Source organism: Rattus norvegicus, chromosome 12, assembly GCF_021556685.1.
Source record: "Rattus norvegicus strain SHRSP/BbbUtx chromosome 12, alternate assembly SHRSP_T2T, whole genome shotgun sequence".
NCBI classification, from domain to species: Eukaryota; Metazoa; Chordata; class Mammalia; order Rodentia; family Muridae; genus Rattus; species Rattus norvegicus.
In genome coordinates, this window is record NC_141545.1 from 18,745,487 (window position 1) to 18,767,275 (window position 21,789).

The following is a 21,789-nucleotide window of genomic DNA, read 5'->3' on the forward strand; positions in this document are numbered from 1 at the left end:
TGTATGTATCCCCTCCCTGGCTGCCTGTAACCCCAATGCTGGTGTGTGTGTGTGTGTGTATCCCTGCCCTGGTGTGTGTGTGTGCGTGCGTGCGTGTGTGTGTGTGTGTGTGTGTGTGTGTGTGTGTCAGCCTGTTCCATGGCTCGTGTGGAGGTCAGAGGACAACCTACAGAATCCGTCCTCTCTTTCCGCTTTTCCATTTATTTATTTTATTAAATTTGACACCTTTTACATAATATTTGTTGCGGAAAATTAAAAGTTTATGAATCCACTAACTAGGGGGTTTAATTTTTGTTACAAGAGGAATTGCTCTCATCTAAGATGGGAAGTAACAGCCTTTTCTGTAATAAAGACTTTAGAAAGAGGGGCGCTTCGGCCGGACAGACGGCTCAGCACTTCTGAGCACTTGCTTCTCATGCAAAGGGCTCACATCAGGAGGCTCACAACTTCCTGTGACTCCCGTTTCTGGAGGTCTGATGCCCTCTTCTGGGCCTCCTAGGGGCACACATGTGGTACCCCTACAGAGAAGTAGATAAGCATACATAGACCTAAAAATAAATAAGGACTTAAGAGGGGAGGCGGTCCAGGCACAGTGACACATGCCCTTAATCCTGGTATATGGGAGGCAGAGGCAGGCAGATCTCTGGGATTTCAAGGTCAACCTGGTCTACACAGGGAGTTCTGTTACAGCCAGGGTTACATAGAGAGACCCGGTCTCAAAAACAAAACAGAAACAAAAAAGCCCACCACACCTCCTCCCCAAAAAAGAAAAACGATAAGGATCTAGAAAATCAGATCTGCTTAGAAGACTTTTTTAAAATTATTTTTTATTTGCCTATTTGTTTGTTTGACACAGGGCCTCACAGCCCAGGCTGGCCCCCATCTCCCAAGTGGGAGTGCTGGGTTGGCAGGTGTGTGTTTCTCTGACAGCTGCTGGCTTTGGTAACGTCTTCCGTGCTAGGAGAAGCAGCAGTCACAATCTGCCCACACCCACACCATCCTTGCCAGATTTGAGGGTTCTGTAGGGAAGGAAGTCCCCACTTGCAGGCCTGACTGCCAAAGCTCAGAAGCAGTAGTGCAGGCAGCCCTTCTTTTAACACTGAATAAAAGACAGTTCAGCGTGCAGCAGCTCCCCTTGTCGCTTGAGGCAGCCTTCAACTGCTGTGGTTGCCACAGTCAGAGCACCACCTGACAGTGGTGCAGGGCGGGTGCAGCCTTCGCAGCCCTGAGACCCTTGCAGCACCACCCACCCCTCCATCACCGGTCGGTGGGTTCCAGGGATAGGACTTAGGGACTGTGACAAGTCTGTTTCCCACTGAGCCATCCTGCAGGCCCCGGATGCTGTGTGTTTGAGTATATCCTGCCACTGTGCTGTGTTGCTCACATTAGCTTCTATTTTACTTTTGTTCCTTTACAGGAGAAGACCAAAGAACTAGCAGAAAAGCAGGCGCAACTGTAAGTGTGACCTAGTTACTGTCCCTCCCTTGCCTTTTGGGTTCTCTTTTTTTTTTTTTTTCTTTTTTTCGGAGCTGGGGACCGAACCCAGGGCCTTGCGTTTGCTAGGCAAGCGCTCTACCACTGAGCTAAATCCCCAGCCCCTGTCCCTCCCTTGCAACATCACGTTCCCTGCAGGCTCCCTGGGCTTGGCTCCAGACTTGAGCCAGTGTCCTCCCATTCCTTTTTCCCAACCACCCTGGGAAGCTGTAAAGGGAAATTTCCTAGGTAGGCCTGGTGGTGCAGGCACATGCTATCTGTGGTGTTTAGGAGGCTAAGGCAGGAGGATTCCAAGTTCAAGGCTTACCTGTGCTTGATAGTGAGGACACAGCCAGCCTGGGCAGCTGTCCCAAATTGTGAAGTAAAAGCAGGGCTGGGGCTATAGTGCAGTGGTAGAGCTCTGACCTAGACTTTCCTGCTGAGGGGTTGTGGTGTGTAGGTAAGCTGTAGACCTCCTGCCTAGGATCCCACAATGAGTTGAAGGAATGGCTTAGGATGGATCATTTGCCTAGCACCTGGGAGGACCCAGGTTCAATCACCAGTAGGAAACCAACAGCAGACACTCCACAAAAGGCTCGCCAGCTGCTCAGTGCATCACACACATGCACGCACGCACGCACGCAGGCACGCACGCACGCACCCTGAATTCACCAGAGCATCTTTAACACGGAGAGGAAAGATTTTTTCTGAGTGGTCGGTCCCACGGCTTATTTTCCTGGTTAAAGCACCCTAGCCTACCTTCCATAGAAAGTACCCTGGTGGGATTTGTGGATCGTTCTGTATCCTCAGATTTTCGGACACTGAGGCCCATAGCTTCTGTCCTCCCAGGATGGAAGTCTTCATGAGGGGCCCTCTTGGTGGGAATGGTCAGGGAGGCAGTGGCATCTCTGTAGGATACATACCAGGAGGGATCTGTGAACGGCAGCTTCGGCTCTTCCAGCGAGCGTGCTAGTACTAAAGATGAAGTTCAGAAAATCAGGCCCAGGGCTGGGGGTGTGCCTCGGTGGGTAGAGTGCTTGCCTGGCGTGCAGGAAGCCCTGGGCTTCATCCCCAGCCCACATAAGCCAGATGTGGAGAGATAGACAGGCCTGTAATCCCAGCACTCAGAGGTGGAGGCTGGAGGATCAGAAGTTCCAGGTCATCCTTGTGACATAGTGAATTTGGGGCCAGCCTCGGATATATGAGATCCTGTATTTAAAAGAAAAGACTCCCAGACAGTACCTGTGACACTGGCAGATGTTTGCATGCATGAGTGCACCGGAGAAGCCATGCTGGCCTGCTGAGGCTGAGGCTGAGTTGAAGGTGGTCTCTGAGCAGCTGGGGAAGGGACTGGAATTGTGGGGCCAAGAGCACCACCTACCGGCCGCATGTTCCTACCTCAGACTCAGCGGCATGGTTGTGCAGTAACCACCTCTGAGTACAAAAGACACACAGAGGTCAGGACAGAGGGCTGAGATCCTGCCATCCTCAACACCCACCAGATGGACTTGAGCTCAGGCTACCTCCATGCCTGTTGACGTCATTAGCCAGTGAGGATCTGGACCCCTGGAGTCTGCAGCTGCACAGGGAGACCAGGTGCTGCTGTCTGGCCTAACAGAGCCTGTGCAGACTAGCCGGAGGCAGCACTGATGCCAAAGGGTGACTGACCACATGGCAGATCTCAGAAGAGTTGCAAACGCATTGATCCTGTTCCCACATTTGGGATGCAGGGTTGTGTCTCCGCTTCCCTGTGGACAGGAAGAGCCAAGGCCTTCCCTTTAGCGGCTTCTGTTGTGCCACGTTTCCAGAACTTTCAGAGTTCTGTTTTCATCCCTAATGCATGCTTACTGCTTTTTGTTTTCAGTTCCTTTTTCCTTTTGCAAAGAGTGAATCAGTACAAGGACACAGGACAGTACAGCTCACAGCAGTCAGTCAGTCCCATGAACTCACATCTGGGCTCAGCTGGTGCCAGATGTCTCTTCTCTGCTCTGTGGACGTGGAGGCTGCTTCCCAGATTTCCTGGCCTGGCAACCATGCACTTCCAGTTCAAGCCGTATGCCTGGCTACAGCCAGCCAGCCTAGCCTACTCAGTGAGCCTTAGATCACCAAGAGACCCTAAAGCAAAATGGGCAGTGCTCCCAAGAAACAATACCTGAGGCTGCTCTCTGAACTATACACACAGAGAAACACACATACACACAGAGACAAAGACACACACAAACACAGGCACACACAGAAACACACACATACACACAGGAGACACAAAGACACACACAAACACAGACACACACAGAGAAACACATATACATAGACACAAAGACACACACAGAGACACACAGACATAGAGACACAAGACACATACACACAGAGACACAGACACAGAGCCACAAGACTCACATATACACAGAGTCACACAGACACACACAAACACATATACACACTATACTCACATTCTTCACAGACCCCCTCCACACACACACAAACTGACACACCCCACCTCCTCCCTACACCTTCCACACATCTCACAAACCACACACACACATACCCACACCACACACATGCACACGCACACACACATACCCATACCACACACACATGTACATGCACACACACATACCCACACCACACATACATGCACACGCACACACACATACCCACACCACACACACATGCACATGCACACACACATACCCACACCACACATACATGCACACACAGACACACGGCACATAAACCTCTCACATAAATCACAGCCCCCACAACCCGCACAGCACTCTTGCACTCCACACATCTCATGCATCCCTCTCCCCCCACAGCACATGGATATTAGTATTTCTCTCTGCCTTGGCCCCTCGGTTGCCTCTCACTTTATGACTTGTTTTGCTCCAGCACCAGCCCCGCTGTTTCCCAAGGCACCTAGTGCTGTAATTTGCATTTCTAATCTGTGTTTATCTCAACTGCCTTGTTCTTTTCTTACCAGTGTTTGTTTTCTTTCCCCCCTAATCATTATTTCTGGTTCCCCTCCCTCAGCATGGACTGTTTTCCTCATGGCTGATGTCATCCTGGGGTGACTTTGTGCAGCTGTGTGGTGACCTACCTCTTGGACTTGGGGTCAGAAAAAATGTGTCCATCTGCCTTGCTCTATGTGTGGATGTGCGTGCGTGTATGGGTGTGTGCCTGCTTGCGTGCGTGTGTGTGCATGTGTGTTTGTGTTGCAGGGTTGGGTGTGCACCTGCAGAGGTCAGAGGAGTCTGGTCCTGTTCTATCACTCTCTGCCTATTCCCTTGAGATAGTGTGTCTCACTGAGCCTGGAACTCACTGGTGCATAGACTGCTGGCCAATCAGAGCGCTCCCAGATCCTCCTTTCTTAGAGTGGCTGCCTTATGATGAGACGATATACCAGGTGTTGTGGTTACAACATGCATGCTGGTTTACTTCCCGTGGTTCCTGGGGAAATTGAGGAAGGCAGTGAATCTTAGAAACAAAATGGAGCTGGACGCTGAAGATCAAGTGGATGCTCTTCTGAGCATGTGCGGCCCTTCTGCATGCCGCTGTATAAGCCAGGCTGGTAAAGAACCATCAAGACTCGATGCTGTCCGAGCTAAGCATGGTGCTCCACAGCTACCACAGGAGAGATGGGCGCCAGCCAGCTTCTTCCCCACCCAGGCCCAGGACAGAGAGGTCACCATTGTTTGTGGACTAAACTGAAATTAATGGCTGGGACTGCAGGGGAGAGTCAGGCAGCCCTAGGACAACAAGAGAAAGGCCTAGTCCTCCCTTGTGACCCCCCTCACATCAGCCCCATTTAGTCCCCAGATGTTCCCAGTGGTGTGGACCCTTCCTTAGGAGCCCCAGGCTGTGTAGCAACATCAAATAGCAGGCATTTCTGGTTCTACAGTCTTCAGTTTCTATCTTCTCCAGCTACAAATGACTTGGGGAGCCTTATGTCCTCTTCTAGGCCTACATATCTGGATGCCTTGTGATAGGTGGAAGTGCAGCCCCTCTCCCTCCCCCAGTAAGGGACCCTGAGGCCACCAGTGAGGATTCTTGGACTTTTTCTCCACGAAGCCAGCCCAGTCAGATCTTGGGGTGATCCTTCTGAGGGAGTGCTCATGGTCCCAGAGGCACACACCTAGCTAGGTGAGATGTTCAGCAGACGTGGTTGCAGAGGCTCATGGGAGATTCCACCATCCCTAAAGCTTAGGGACCTGCCCCGGATAGTGCATTGAGGAGGTGAGGAGCTGGGCTGCTGTGTGACACTCAGTGGGGGAGATGGTTTGGAGTGGCCTAGAGTCTGTGAGAGCCAGTCTAGGGGCAGAAGGAACACAGGTGCCAGCCATTGACACTCTTTTGAAAGGGGGTGCTTAGCTGGAAGGTGGAAAACCTGGGGTGAAAGGAACTTTGCCCCAGCTGACTGTAGGAGGGGTCTGGGCTGCCCAGGAACTTGGGTGCCAGGTACCTGGTAGTCCTTTGAGCAGTACCCAGTTCTATTTTCATTAACTAGAGTGATAGTGCCCCTACATGGATAGCACACCAAACTGCAGAAGGGACGGTGGTAACCGGGATGGTCCTGCTCCCCTTCATACTTCAGCGGGTGACTTCCTGTGGCAGTGTCAGCTCTGGGATTTTTCTAAGTTTGAAAAACATGCTTTGTTTTCTTTTCTTGTGCTGTTATGGATTGAACCCAGGACCTTGCACAAGCTAGACAGGTGTTCAACAGTGAGCTTTTCTCCTTATTCCCCCACTGATTTTAGGTGAACGTCTTAATGCTAAGTCAAATCCCCACTGGGGGATTCTAGGCAGGGGCTCTACCACTGAGCCACGCCCCCAGCCCCTCACTGGGGGATTCTAGGCAGGGGCTCTACCACTGAGCCACACTCCAGCCCCTCACTGGGGGATTCTAGGCAGGGGCTCTACCACTGAGCCACGCCCCAGCCCCTCACTGGGGGATTCTAGGCAGGGGCTCTACCACTAAGCCACGCCCCCAGCCTCTCACTGGGGGATTCTAGGCAGGGGCTCTCCCACTGAGCCACACCCCCAGCCCCTCACTGGGGGATTCTAGGCAGGGGCTCTCCCACTAAGCCACTCCCCAGCCCCTCACTGGGGGATTCTAGGCAGGGCCTCTCCCAATGAGCTATTTTCAGGCCCTCATTAATTGTAAGCAATTGATCTAACGCTGAGGGAATACTAATGCTAATCTCTGACCTTAAATGCTCTAGGCAGGTAGAATCACATCCTCGCTCCTGATTTCTGCCTCTGATTTACCACCTTCATCCATCGCTGATATCCTTCAGTAGTTAATTGATCTCTCACTTCTGTCAGTCTGTTTCCTCTGAGAATTACCTGGTTAAATAATCTTACGGCTCCTATTTCTTTGACTAAATAACATACTTAATACTCAGGTTTCTTGTCTCCAAAGCCATGGATAGTAAGCCCTGCTACACACACCCTATGCATGAGCGTGTGTGTGTATATGCTACACAGCACTGTAGCACTCACAGCTGCTCAGTCTGTGCTCCAGAAGAAAAGCATCCTGGGAAGGCAGCGTCCTCACTAGAGTGCAGTCTGGTGCCCAGGCTGCCTGCATTAGACTTTGAAGCCTCTGATAGGTTCCTGACTTCTAGGGAATTGACAAGGGTGCTTGCTTCTGTTAGTGTCCCATAAGATGGCTGTCCCCGTGCACGCAGAGCAGCAGACTTGGCTCCTCATCTGTACCCAGAGTAACGCGTTAGCCTTTCTGTCTCGGTAGGCAGGAACCCATCTCCTGGGCCAGCTTCCCCATGGCCGACCTGGTTCCTGACCTGCAGCACATTCTCTTTTGGATGTCAAACTGCATCGAACTCCTGTACTTCATCCAACAGAAGTCGCCACTGTACGTGCAGAGCATGGAGGAGGAGCTGGATGTCACAGGTATGGCCGGCCCTGTGGTCCCCCGGCTCAGCACCATCTCCACGCACAGTTGGCAGTGTGTATAGCAGTGGCTTCACGCGCATGTGCCTACACAGGCTGGGACTTTCTTGGCCCTCAGTCCACTCATTTCGGGGTCACACATGAAGCCAGCATTAGTGGTTCACACTGACCCGGTGCCCCTATACTGGTCTGTTTTGTCTCACGCCTCATGTCCACTGTAGCTCGCTCTGATCTGCTTGTGGGAGGTTGGAGGTGGGTACAGGCCACTTAGAGGGGACACGCGAGTATACAGTTAACAAAATGAAGGGCTCAGAGACGCCCCATAATTCCAGAAAGGAAGAATGCTGCCAATCAGAGCTGGAAGGCTTGTCGGCTTCAGAGGTGGAAATATGGTAGCATGCCTGAAACTAGCATTTCCAAATACTCAAATTCCCAGAATACTCCAGGACGCGTGGTCCTGCTGAGAGGGGGACAGGGGTGGGAGCTGTGTCAGGGAAGTGGCTCAGTTGGTAAAGCGCCAACTGTACACGCAGGAGATCTTGAGTGCTGTCCCCAGCATTTAAGTAAAGCCCAGGGTGGCGGTACACAGGTGTCGTCCCCACACTCACAATCCTAGGAGACAGGGGCCTCCCTGGGCTCCCAGGCTGGCTGGCCTGGCCTAAACAATGAGCCTCAGGCCCCGGGAGAGGCCCTGTCTGAAAAGCCAAGGTGGAAGACCCCAAGGAACGACTGGTGTTGCAGTAAATCTCCAACCCCAGTAAACCCGTGTAAGGAACACATCTCAGTTACAGTACTCATAAGCTGCACACCTAGATTGGGCGGATTCACCACTGCACTGCTCCACTCCCCAGCTGTGAGATCCCTTGCTATTTGCAGTCTCTCCAGTCACGTAGTTCTGCTCCGTCTTCCTCCCACATCCTCTTCCTCCGTCCTTTCCCTTCCCTTCTTCCGCTAAGAGCTCCAGCCCCACCTTTCCCTTCCACTGCCCAATCACAGGCTCCAGCCTTTATGTGACCAGTAAGAATGGGGAGAGGGTTCGCATGACATCACCTGAGTACATGTACACACACACACACACACACACACACACACACACACCTGACAAAAAAATTAAAGGGTAAGGTAGTGGAGTGGGCCAGCCCCTGGGTGGTTTATTGGGATGTGTCTGTTAAGGACTCTGCTGGAGATAGCCTGGGAGGTTTTGACAGGGCCAGGAGCCTACCTGTGGTAGGTTCCATGTCCTGACCAGGCATCTGGGAACCTGGGCCAGAAGCTTTGCTCTGCCAATGACAACATCAAAGTCACTCACTCCTCTTTATCAGTGGGGCCACTGGGCTGTTTAGACCTCTCCTGGGTACAGGACCTTGTGGCCCTGCCACTGAAGGCCCAACCTGAAGAGAAAGGTGGTGTTCATTGTGTCTGTGTAGTGTCCCGCACCCCTTTGTGGTTATAACAAGTGAGGCTGGTTTCCTCAGTGCCCAGGAGATACCTGGTCCTGGGGACCCTGTGGTTTTGTGGTGGCGGTTACATCTCAGGTGTCTACCTGGGTGTCTTAGAGCCACTCTGGAGTGGACTGATCCTGCTTTTCTCTTGTCGACTGTTCTTTGTCCTTGTGTCCAGGGGTGAGGTGAATCTGGATCTTCAGGTGGTTGGGTCAGCAGCCCTCCAGGCCTCCATCCCCCTTTTTGCTCTTTTTAGTGTGTTGTTATTGTATTTAGGGGGGTTGTTTTGCTTCTTTTTTGTTGTTTTGTTTTGTTTTGTTTGACAGGGTCTCACTGTATATCCCTGGCTAGCCTGGAACTTGCTGTGTAGATCAGGCTAGCCTCTGCCTCCCGAGTGCTAGGAGGTTTCCTATTTCTCGAGAGCGTTTTGGCGCCACAACCATGTGATAGCCTCCCAAGGGGCTGATGTACAAGCCTTTTAACCAGTGTCCTGAAAGGTGACCTTCAGGGCCGGGTGGGGCTTGCTGCGGTGAATAGCCAGTTCTGATGGAGAGCATGGCCTGGCAGCTGGGGCCTCTTAACCCAGCCACTTGGGAGACTGAGGCAGGACAGCTGTGGGCTCAAGTAGTTAGGGTGAGTTTGCGCTACAGAGGGAGTTCATGACAGTTCTCCGCACGTTGTCTTCAAAAAAGCCAAAAACCCAGTGGTAGAGGCCTGCAGGATGTAGCGAGGTGGAGGAAGGGATTAAAGGAAAGGATGGAAGGAAGGACAAACTTCCAGGCTGTCTTAGTAGCATAGACGGACACATGTGACCCCCTGTGTCTGCTCTCCAGCTCTGCCTGCCAGTGTGACTGACTGCCTGGGACAGGTTTGGGATCTCCACACCTCTATGGGAGGTGCGTGCCAGGCAGATCCCCAGCAGGTAGCTAGGTAGATGGTGGAGTCCTGGCTGCTCCTGGCTGGGGGCCCACATGTGCACGCTGTGCAGGTGAGCCTCCTCTTGCGGCCCCTCCCCCTGCAGGCTCCAAGGAGTCGCTGTTCTCCTGCACGCTGACAGCCAGTGAGGAGGCCATGGCGGCCCTGGAGGAGGTGGTGCTGTACGCTTTCCAGCAGTGTGTGTATTACCTCTCCAAGGTGTGTGCTGCCGCTGCCTCTGCTGCTGTGCTGTTGATTGCGGCTCTCCTAGGGCCTTGGGGTAGGAGGGAATGGGCTGGAATGAGCCCACTGCAGCAGGGAGGAAGAGCTGCTGGTTCCACCCTGGCCCTCGCTGTACCCCTTGCTCCCATTCTTCCCCATAACGGTCCAGCCTGGTGGTCATCGTCATGGTGCCCTTTACAGCACTGCTTGGTGCCTGCTGTGGGCAGTCCTGTTTGCACCTGCAGCTCCTCTCCCTACTTCTGTTAGTTCCAGGGCAACTCCTGCTGGGCTTCGTCCCCTCCTGTTGGCTTAGGCTTGTTAAGTTTGGGGCTCCTGGGCAGTCCTAGCATCCCTGTCAGTGGGATTCCCTTGGGGTTCTCTGTCTCTGCAGTGCCTGTATGTCTGCCTCCCGGCCCTCTTGGAATGCCCCCCATTTCAGACAGAGCGCAGGGAGAGCTGGCGCTCGGGCCCCGCTCTGCCTGAAGAGCTTCGGCGCGTGGTGTCGGTGTTCCAGGCCACCATGGACCTCCTGCAGCAGCTGCAGATGCATCCTGAGGTGGCCTCTCAGATGCTCGCTTACCTCTTCTTCTTCTCTGGTACACTGCTCCTCAATCAGGTGCTGGACAAGGGTGAGTGTGCTTGGGGCTGAGACCTGGGTTCCTTTAAGAAAGCTAAATGTGCCCTCAAGGGAAGGCTCTGCCTGGCTGAGCCCGTGGGAGGATGGCTCAAGACCTAGACTAGGGCAAAAGCTCAGAGCATGAGCTGATGGTGTAGGGTAGGAGGGGAGGGGGCTAGCGGCTGTCACAACCCCTGGTGCCTTGGACCTGGTCTCCTCCATCTCTTTCTATGTCTGCCCTGAGAGAGTGCGTGGTCAGCATTATCTTGGAAATTGAGAGGGTGCTGAGGTGACTTGGAGAGGGAGATGGTGCTTTGGGAACCTTGGTGGGTCTCATCCTTTCCTCCCTCTCCAGGGCCCTCCCTGAGCTGCTTCCACTGGCCCAGGGGTGTCCAGGTGTGTGCCCGCCTGCAGCAGTTTCTGGAGTGGGCCCGCAGCGCTGGCCTCGGAGCACCTGCCGAGCGCTTCTTTCGGAAGCTTTCCTGCACCCTGCATCTGCTGGCCACTCCCCGTGCTCAGCTTGTCCAGGTAGAAGGGCACCAGGGGACCGGTGCAGAGAAGGGTATGCATGCGCTGGCTCTAGGGTGACTGGCTTACAATCCAAGTCAAGGTGGCCTGGGCTCTGCGCCTGGAAAACTCCCATGTTGTTTAGTTCCTCAACCGTCCACACCCACACCAGGCCGGATAATCCCATGGGTGCTGTGGGCAGTCCCTGGGCTCCGTACTGGTCACTCTGTGGTGTGACAAGGTGAAGAACCCGAAGAGGAGGACATGATCTGTCTCCCACTGGGCCCAGCCTAGTCAGCAGATCCATCGAGGAAGTCAGAGGGTCGGGTGGGAGGAGACAGAGGGCTCAGCTCACAGTGGCTGCTGTCAAGAGCCTGGGTGCTCAGTAGCTTCTGAGTGGGCCCAAGCCTGCCCAGAAACTCAGCCTAGTCCCATACCCGTGCAGAACAGAACTCATAGCACAGAGCAGCAGCGTTTCTCACCCTCCCTAGTGCCACAGCCCTTTAATACAGTTCCTCATGCTGTGGTGACCCCAGCCATAACATTATTGTTGTTGCTACTTCATAGCTGTAATTTTGCTATTGTTATGAATCAGAATGTAAATAGCTTTGGAGTAGAGGTTTGTCAAAGGGGTTGCGATCCACAGGTTGAGAACCCCTGCCCTAGAGCCATCCAGTCAGCCCCATGGGGTTGTGCCTTGCCTTGCTTCTTGCTTTGTCCTCAAGTTTGTGGTCATGACCACCACAGCAGTGGGGAACGAGGGCTCCCCCTCCCCCACCACTCCTGGCACCCTCTTCCTCAGAGCATTTGTCCGATGGCTAATGGAAACCCTGCAATGGTTTCTTCTCCTGTGTGGAAACCACTGACCTTGTCCTGAAACGGTGAACATCGTGAGGGACTGTGGGTGGAGCCGTCTAACATGAAATCTGCCCTCTGTTGTCCAGACGTGTGTTAAAGGCTCACTGGGTAACATAGCTTCACTGTTTAGCCCCAGGAAAGCCCTGAGCAGGCCTAGGAGACAGACACTGGATCAAAAAGAGTAGTCCCACCAGGTATGGTGGCTCATGCCTGTAGTCCCAGCCCTCTGAAGGCAGAAACGGGAATTGTTGCAAGTTTGAGGCTAGCCTTACATAGTAAGTTCCAGGCCAGCCTGGGCTACTTGTGGAAATCTTCTCTTAAAAAAAAAAAAAGTAAAGAAAGAAAAGAGACATTTCTGCAGTATCTCCCGCCTGTGTTTCGGCATCACTGACGTTAATGACAGTGGCCACTGCTTGTCACTGAGACAGCTGTGTCATCCTACTGCCCTGCAGTTGGCTGAGTGGGCAAAACCGCATCTCTTCCGTAGAAGGCAAAGCTGAGGTGACACTATGAGTGTGCAGTGAGCTGGGCCTCCAGACATGGCTACTTGTGATTTAAAAATTACATTTATTTAATTGTGAGCGTGTGTGTGCCGGTACCACAGTGGGTGTGTGGAGTTCACAGAACAACTTACTGGAGTCAGTTCTCTGCTTCCACCATGGGGTCCCAGGGATGGAGTTCAGGTCAGCAAAGGTGATGGCAAGAGCCTTTTTAATGTGCTAAACCATCTCACCGGGGCGAGGAGCTCTGCTCGACATGGCTACAATGTTGGTTTTAAAGCAGAGGTTAGTTTTTTCATCCTAAAGTGAAAACCGCACGCACTATAGAGAACTCAGGTGCCTATGCATGGCTGGCAGCTGGCACCTGGGACTTCAGTTTGCTTCCTCCTCAAATATCACTGCTTCGGCCTTTCTGTGGCTGGGATGAAGCACCATGGCCAAACTGCTTGGCGAGGAGAGGCTTTATTTATTTGGCTTACACTTCCATATGACTTTTTATCATTGAAGGAAGTCAGGACAGGAACTCAAACAGGGCAGGAACCTGGAGGCAGGAGCTCCAGATGCAGAGGCCATGGAGGGGTGCTGCTCACTGGCTTGCTCGGACTGCTTTCTTAGAACCTAGGACCGCCAGCCCAGGGATCACTGATCACTAATTTAAGGATCAATCATTAATTAAGAAAATGCCCTATAGCTGGATCTTAAGCAGGCATTTTCTCAGTTGAGGTTCCTCCCTTCAGATAACTTTAGCTTGTGTCAAGTTGACATAAAACTAGCCAGTATAATCACTGAACATTTCTGTTTTCCTCAGCAGTGCTGGAAATGGAACCTAGGACCCTGTGCATGCTAGACAAGCATTAACCACTGAGCCACGCCCAAGCCCCTCACTGGGGGATTCTAGGCAGGGGCTCTACCACTGAGCCACGCCCCAGCCCCTCACTGGGAGATTCTAGGCAGGGGCTCTACCACTGAGCCACACCCCCAGCCCCTCACTGGGGGATTCTAGGCAGGGGCTCTACCACTGAACCACGCCCCCAGCCCCTCACTGGGGGATTCTAGGAAAGTGTTACCAGTGAACCACACTTCCAGTGCCTTTAGGCAGGTGCTGTACCACTGAACCATGTTGCCAGCTTTAAGAGATTAGTAAGTATCATCCTTAGATGGAGTGACCTGAGGTGAACCTACCCTTTTTCAGAGAGCAAGTTGCATAGCCAGATGAAGTTCAAAGTCCTCTGGTTGAAGGACTTGAAAACCACTGAAGGAATGCAAGCATGTATCTGCAATAGGGGGCCACAAAGAGCTGAATGGGAGATCTGCCTGCTGCACCCACATACATGGAAACACAGGCACACACATGTGTGCACACACATGCAACTAAACATAATAATAATAATAGTACTGAAGAGATGGCTCAGTGGTGAAGAACACTGACTCTTCACCCAGAGGACCCAGCATGGCAGCTCACAACTGTCTGTAACTCTAACTTAGAAATAAAACTGCTTTCTTTAAAAAGTAACAATAATACAAAGAAAATGGTGGGCTAGGCATGTAGACCAGTGGTAAAGTGCCTGCTTAGCTCCTGCAAGACCCCAGGTTCCAGTTAAGGTCCTCAGTCATGAATTGCTTTGTGTGGACAGAGTCTGCCCTGGTCATTCTGTATGCGAGAGGCTGCAGAGCCTGGAGAACAAGAGCCACAACTCACGTCTGCTTCCCGTTGAGCTGGAGTCTGGGAGGCAGAGCTCAGGCTTCGGGCTCCTGGGCTCACATGGAAACCCTCAGTGGTGGCTAGAGAGGCCTCTGGGTGGTTAACTGCTCATTACTGCTCCAGGTTGTCCCTGGGGCTGGGGACAAGGATGCTCATTTGAGAAAAGCCGTCAAGTTGTGTGTTTTAGATTTGTGCACTCACTCTCTCTCTCTCTCTCTCTCTCTCTCTCTCTCTCTCTCTCTCTCTCTCTGTGTGTGTGTGTGTGTGTGTGTGTGTGTGTGTGTGTCTGTGTCTGTGTGTGTGTCTGTGTCTGTGTCTGTATAGGTCAGAGGACAGACATCCTTGAAGGTCATTCCTCAGGCGTCTTTTACCTTTTGTTTGAGACAGCGTGTCTCCTCGGCCTGGCACTTTGCCAGCTAGCCTAGGCTCGCTAGTCAATGAGCTCCAGTGATCTGTCTGTTTTTCTCAAAGCTAGGACTCCAGGGACCCCATTTGTCTTTTTACATGGGTTCTGGTACTGGGCCATCTCCCCAGTCCACGGTCTGTGTGGTTTCTGAGTGAGGGTGGCATACAGGAAGGAGCAGCTATAACTCCCCAGCTCTCAGCTGCCCCAGCTCTCAGCTGCTCAGCTCGATGCCTGCCCTTCCCACACTGAGTCCTGCAGCCGAAAGAGACCAGGAGGCCACTGTGAAGACAGCTGGCCCAGGTTCTGGTGGAGCCTCTGTGGGATGTGACAAGCGACAAGCTTGTCCTGCCTAGAGCCAGGTAGCAGGTGTTTTGTTCTTTCTGTCCTCACAGAGTCCACCCATATTCTTTCGGTCATCTCCTCTAAACCCTCTAAAAGGAAAATATCCTTTGCCTGAGGGTTTTATTCAAATAATCCTCAGACTAGCCAGCAAAAGCAACTGCAAAGGAAAAACAATTATTTCTGTCCCTGTGAAAGGGAGAGAAAAATCGTATTTGTAAATAATAATGTGTCTATAAATAGGATAACAAGATTTCTGGGGGTGACACAGCAATGCACACTTTGTAACTCCCATACTCTGGAGGCCGAGGCAGGTCTGCCATGAGTTCAAGGCCAGCCTGAGCTTCATGAGGACCCTGTTCTTTTAAAAAGGATTTTGTAAAGACCCATCTTTATCTAATGTATGTGTGTCTTTGTAAGCGAGTGTGCAGGTGCCCACAGAAGAGGGTGCTGGACCTGCGTGGTCTAGAGTTCCTGCTGGTTGTGAGGCTCCTGGTGTGGGTACTGGGAACCAACCCTGGATCCTCCGGAAGAGCAGCAGCACATTTAACTGCTGAGGCATCTCTTCAGTCCCATTAATATTTTTAATTACACTTATTTATTGTACGTGGATATGTGTGTAGGCACGTGTACATGAGGAGGTCAGAGGACAACTTGTTCATTCTCTCTCCACCATGTGGGTCTTAGAGCAGACGCGTTACCCGCCGAGCCATCTGACTGGTTCAGGACCCTGTCTGAATAAACAAAACCAAGCAAGAATCCTTGTAAACTGAAACCACAGGAGCAGAAGCGAAAAGGACAGGGCGGGAAGTTCAGAGTGAAGAAAGTCTTCCTCTGAGTACCACCCAAGCACCAGAGAGGAGGACACGGACAGAGGAGCCTGGAGGAGGGGCCGGGGAGATGTGATCATGGCTAGGGCTAGTTCCGGTTCCCTTCCTGACCACCTGGGACATACCAGGGAAACAGGAGGAGACATCAAAAGGAAAACAGCTTCCCCAGTGCATCTTGGAAGTGAGGGGTGTGTGGAGGAACTGCCAGGAAGAGTGTGGCCTGGGGTCAGTTCCTGTCCCTCCAACAGCTCTGAGGCTCTGCTTGTCCCTGGGGCATAGACTCTAGATGGCCGCAGCCCAGGCCTGTGGGCTGTTGGCAAGGAAATCGAGACAGAGAGGAAGAAAAGCGGCCAAGCTGAGGGCAGAGAAGCTGGTGGTGGGAGGCCACAGGCTGTCCCTACCCTGACCCAAAGCGACTTTACCAAGAACCTTGGCACTGTAGACAGGGACGACCTAGAGCCTCTGGAGTAGAATGGAACCTCAGAGAAGGGAAACCTTTTAAGAGCTACAAGTCTGAATGAAGTCTCCCACCCTGGAATCCTGGCCTGCTGAGCTGCCTCCCCTAGAGGAGGGGCTTTCAGAGCAACACTATGACGCAGCAAGCTGGAGGAGACAGGACGGGAGCCAGGGAGCCAGGTGACAGTTCTGGTTTTGTTTAGTTCGTTGTTAGCCTAGGCTGGCTTCAGACTCACTGTGTAGCCCAGGCTGAACTACAACCCCCCATCCTCCTGCCTTTACCTTCTGAGAGTGCTGGGCTTACAAGTGGGCGCCATCTTTGTCCCTTTGCTTTAGAGAGCCTTCCCTACCCAGAGCCCAGTCACTCACAGCACCTAGGTGACCTGTTTCTGCCTGCTCCAGGGCACACATACTTATGGGCTCTCCTCCATCCTTCCTTTGCTCCCTTTTCATCCTTCCTAGTTTCTTGAGTCAGGGTCTTAGTTTATAGCCCAGGGCAACCTCATCACATGGATAGGTGTCCAGTGCAGTGTCTTCTGCCCCACCCCTTCCCTGACTCCCAGCTGTCTGCACTGCTCCTGCCTGCCCTCTCTTGGAGTGAAAAGGTGGATTTGAGCCCAGAACCCTGCCTGAGGAGGGCTCTCCCAGGGTCTGTGGGCAAGGGACTACCTCAAACTCCCGCAGGTCTTTAACTTGAGCTCCTTGTCCCCAGATGAGCTGGGCCACCCTACGAGCCACCTTCCCTGCCCTGAACCCTGCTCAGCTGCACCGGCTGCTGACTCAGTACCAACTGGCCTCTGCCATGGGCCCTGTGAGCGCTTGGGATCCAGGAGCCCAAGAGAGCCCTGAGGCCTTCCAGACAGGTGAGCCTCCCCGGTGGCCAAGCCAAGGGGTAAGTGGGACTGGGGGGTTGAGGGCAGAGACCCCCAGGCTCCAGCTCAGAAAAGAGCCAGAGCAGCCCCTTGAGGTGGGGACACAGGAGCCCCTGCCACCTAGCACCCCCACCCAGGATCCTACTGTGCTGCCCCCCAGTCTCAGTGTCAGTGTCCCTTCTGCTCCTGGGGCTCAACTGGCACCCAGATGATGAGGAAATGAACAGCAGGGTGAGGTTTCAAAGCCTCTGGAGACATTCCTCAGCTCTGAGCACACATACTGTTTACACACATTCACATGCCTGGTGGAGCAACAGAGTTATGTACATACATACATATACATACATGCATACACACACACACATTTCAATTTATAAGTTGTACCTATCTTCCTTCATAAACATATATCCACAGCATGTAACAGAAAGTGCAGGCTGGTAGACAGTAGGCTGTGGGTGTGATAGGCTTCGCACTGACTTCCTGTTACCTGGCCACCACTGGCTGGGCGCAGAGGAAGCCTCTAAACCGCGCTCCTGGGCCCACCTGATCCCATTGGGCCCCTGCTATTGCAGGTCTGTATCAGAACGCTCCCCTTCCCCAGTTGAGGCTCTGTGCTGGGAGCAGAGCTGGCATCACAGACAGGTTCCTGTCTCCATCCCCATCCAGGACCTGCACATAGTAACATCCCATGTGCACATGTGTGTGTCCCAGTGACACATAGGTATATGGAGGGGTGGTGTCTGCCAGTCTAGATAGCCTAGTCGGGATTCAGAAGAGAAGAGACTAGGCTGGGACTCACCCTGCCCGAGGTCTTGCTGTCTTATGTCCTCCATGGGTGGGCAAGGACCTAAGATAGAGGGAGGGCAGGCCAGGTCTCAGCGCCCCTCACTCCCCTGCAGAGGACATCCTGGAGTCCTATGAGAACCCGCCACCCATCGTTCTGCCGAGCCAGGGCTTCCAGGTGGACCTGGAGGCCGACTGCCCGGAGGACAGCATCTACCAGCACCTGCTCTACATCCGCCACTTCCTGTGGGGACTGCGGGGCCAAGCAAGCCCTGAGAGTGGGCCTGCCCAGCCTGACAGCATCGAGGTAGAGTGGGGCAGGTGTACTGGTGGGGAGGGGCCTGTCAAAAGCAGACACTGGGCTAGAGTGGGCTGCGGAATGCAGCAGACATCCTGAGACAGAGTGGCCTCGGGTCTCTGATGTGGCACAGGTTTGGACGTGTCTTTAGTCACTCTGTGTCTAACATGGCCTGGCTGGGCCTATGTTCTCCTGGGTGGCTCGTCTGTCTCTTCCTCACAGGGAGCCATCACAGATGTCTGGTCCATCCCCTCCTCTGGGCCTCAATGTTTGTCCACCTTCTCTTCCCAGGGCCTGTACCACACAATTCCTGAGGGGCATCTGGAAGGCCATGGCTGCCCCTTGACTAATAGAGAACAAGGCAGAGGAGCTGTGGAAACTGCTCCTGGCCATTCTCTTCCTGTGCCTGGAGCTCCCCGGGCACAGGGTCCCCCTGGAAGACAGCCTCCCCGAGGGGACCGCAGGGGCTCCCAGGCTGGCTCTCTGCACACTGACTCCTCCTGCCTGCTCACTCCTCCCAGCACACCACTGGGCCTGGAGCCTGGAGGCCCCACCTGGCCAGAGCCCAGCGGCCTCTGTGGAAAAGCGCTCCTCGAAGGGCAGAGGAATGGACCAGGTGGTCTTCCTGGTGCAGTTCTAGAAGGTGAGCCTGGTCCACTCATGATTGGTTAGCAGACCCTACCTCGTGTCTTGATAGCAGGTCTCCCCGGGCCACTCTGTCAGCCAGTGCTGTGTCCAGAGCATGCTCCCTAGTGCCTGTTCAGGGACAGTACTGGTAGGTGAGTCCACAATGCGGCCCTTATGTGTGAGCATGTAGAGGTGTGTGTGCACACGGTGCAGCCCTTATGTGTGAGCACGGAGAGATGTGTGAGCACAGTGCAGCCCTTATGTGTGAGCACGGAGAGGTGTGTGTGCACAGGAGGTGCAGCCCACCTGCTCCTGTGAAGACTCTTGATTGTGCCCTTGATTATCCAAGTTTGAATGGCTTTGGGCGCTCGGTGGAGCAGGGCAAGGTGGCAGGCTACCTCAGAATTGTTAGATCAGGCTCCGTCCTGGGATTCCCACACAGACATGAGCTCTGTTGTGGAGGCACGGCCTTGAGGGGGGCCTGTTAGACTGGGGTCTATGGCAGGGTCTTGGTACAATGGCAGCCTCAGGGAGGATGAACTGACGGTGACATCCTAGTGGCGGGAGGGAGGAGACAACAGTGAAGAGGTGGTGGGAGGCTAGGCTGCTCAAATGCATTGGTCCCTGGCCTCAGAGGGGTTAGTGTCCTGTTGAGTTTAGGCCTGTCCCTTCCCCTGGGCTTGCTGTCACTTTCTGTCCAGTTGGTCTCTTCCTGGCGATCCAGGAGCACTTGTCCTGTCTTGTGAGACATCTCTGTCTTCTCAAGGTTCCCCGTGTGCTGAGTCAGGGGTGAGTGCTACCCTCCAAGCCCAGTGGCTCCTTACCCTTCCTTCCGTCTTCTCTGCCCAGGAGACGCGGTTCAGGCTGCGGCTGAGCCTCCTGCCGAGGCCTCCAGCCCCAGCTCCAGCACAGAGGACTTCTGCTACGTGTTCATGGTGGAGCTGGAGCGAGGCCCCTCGGGGCTGGGGATGGGCCTGATCGATGGCATGGTGAGGACCCTGGACCTCAGCCCTCCCCCCCGCTACTTGCAGACTCGTCCTCTACAGTGAGCATAGTCAGGCTGGTGACAGAGGCCCGGACTGTCTCCTGGGCCTGCCTTTGGGAGCCCAGTGCTTTCCTGTGGGACACACCGGGTCCCTAATTTATGACCTGGCTAGGTCCAGGCATGGGTTCCACAAGTTCAGGGGGAGGGTTGGGGTGAGGTACAAGGTCTCTTCTGGGGAGAGCATGTGTCAGCACCAGCAGCATCTTGAGGCCCCTGCTTCTCCCCAGCACACACCTCTGGAGGCCCCGGGACTCTACATACAGACCTTGCTTCCTGGGAGCCCCGCGGCATCTGATGGACGGCTGTCCCTGGGAGACCAAATCCTGGAGGTGAACGGCAGCAGCCTGATGGGTGTCAGCTACATGAGGTAGGCCCCACAGCTGGCCTGAGATGCAGGACTAGCCAGGGAAGTGAGGGGCACCGACAGGCCACTCCTGCATCCCAGGGAGGGAGAGGCAGTGACTGGGACTGAGGCCGCTGCTCCCTCCTCTGCCAGCCTCATGTCTGTCCTTGATTTCAGGGCAGTGGATCTCATCCGACATGGAGGCAAGAAGATGCGATTTCTGGTTGCCAAGTCTGACATGGAAACGGCCAAGAAAATCCGCTTCCGCAAACCCCCTTCCTAATAGACCAATGGACCCTTGCCCCCACCACCTGCTTCCTGTATCCCCTCCAGGTGCCTCCAACAGCCACCCACGGCACCCCTCGCCCTGCCCCTCCCTCACTCCCCAGTCCAGCCAGTCCTGAGTTGTAAAGTTGACTGCGTCCCTGTGTTGTGGCCTCACGTTGAGGACACCTGTTGATAGTGTGCATCTTAGTGTATATTTATTTATATGACAGATGACACTAAGTTGTGACATTTCCTACAGAGATTTTATGTTTAAAGGCTTTAATGGAGAATTTAGATTCAATAAACTATCTTTCGTATTCTTATAGTGGGGATGTAGAGTCTGCACTGTGGTACAGAGCACATGGGCAACACTGAGGGAAGCCAGTGGCCCTCATGTCCAGCCTGCCTGCCCAGCCAGCAAGGAGAAGCTTCAAGTGCATCAGTGTGGACGGTAATGGATGTCGCTCCCAGCTCCCCACTCCCTTGCTTCTGGGCCTGGGTCTGCACCTAGAGGTCTTAATATGCTAGACAGGCTCTACCACTGAGCCACACCCCAGTCCAAAGATTTGTTTATTTATTATATATGAGTGCACTGTAGCTGTGTTCAGACACACCAGAAGAGGGCATCAGATCCCATTACAGATGGTTGGAGCCACCATGTGACTGCTGGGAATTGAACTCAGGACCTCTGGAAGAGCAGTCAGTGCTCTTAACCACTGAGCCATCTCTCCAGCCCTGTATTTTGTTTTGCAGCGTTCTCACTGAGTTCCCCGGGCTGGTCTTGAACTTGCTCTGTAGCTCAAGCAGACTGTGAACTTCTTTCTATCTTCCTGTCTCAGCCTCCCTCAAGCTAGGCTATAGATGGGATTACTTGAAAGACCCAAGGACTGCAGCTTCTTTGCAGCCAGGAAACAAGAGCCCTGAGGCAGTGTGGTCCAGTCTTTTGGTCCTTCCTTTGAGACTGGGTCAGGGCCAGCGTGGAGCTTTGCTGTGGCGGAGGTAGCCCAGGGCGCTCCCCGTCCCTGCAGGCTTGTTTCAGCTGTCTGAGTTTTGGGACAGTGTGAATCATCCATATCTTCCCCACCCACACACCACTCCCCACTCCCTGCACCCAATCACATTGCATACATAGTGTCTCCTCCAAAGTAAGGGGTCTGTAGGCCTGGAGACAGCTAGGTGATCTAGCTGATGTCGCCTTGGGTCCCAGCCAGGCTTAAGCCATCTCTCCCTGCTGAGATGACCCCTTACTCTAACCCACTTGCCACTGATCACAAAAGTAGGTGGTTAAACACTAATACTAAGCTGGGGGCCCAGGCTTTTCTCCCGACCCACAACCATTTACACTGTTGGGAAGCCAGCTTCCTTCTCCAGCCAGCGG

General features: G+C 53.6%; 1 protein-coding gene across 1 annotated transcript in view; it reads left to right on the forward strand.

Moving 5' to 3' along the window:
* The window catches only part of Radil (Rap associating with DIL domain), a 63,904-nt gene extending 43,168 nt beyond the window's left edge, over positions 1-20,736 (forward strand). Inside the window, 11 exon segments of the mRNA NM_001037218.2 lie at positions 1,418-1,455; positions 7,223-7,383; positions 9,847-9,959; positions 10,354-10,591; positions 10,934-11,106; positions 16,889-17,039; positions 17,948-18,138; positions 18,421-18,772; positions 19,606-19,745; positions 20,029-20,168; positions 20,322-20,736. Coding sequence (NP_001032295.2) covers positions 1,418-1,455; positions 7,223-7,383; positions 9,847-9,959; positions 10,354-10,591; positions 10,934-11,106; positions 16,889-17,039; positions 17,948-18,138; positions 18,421-18,772; positions 19,606-19,745; positions 20,029-20,168; positions 20,322-20,427 — 1,803 coding nt within the window. The 3' untranslated portion in view covers positions 20,428-20,736.
* Positions 20,737-21,789: the final 1,053 nt, after the last annotated feature.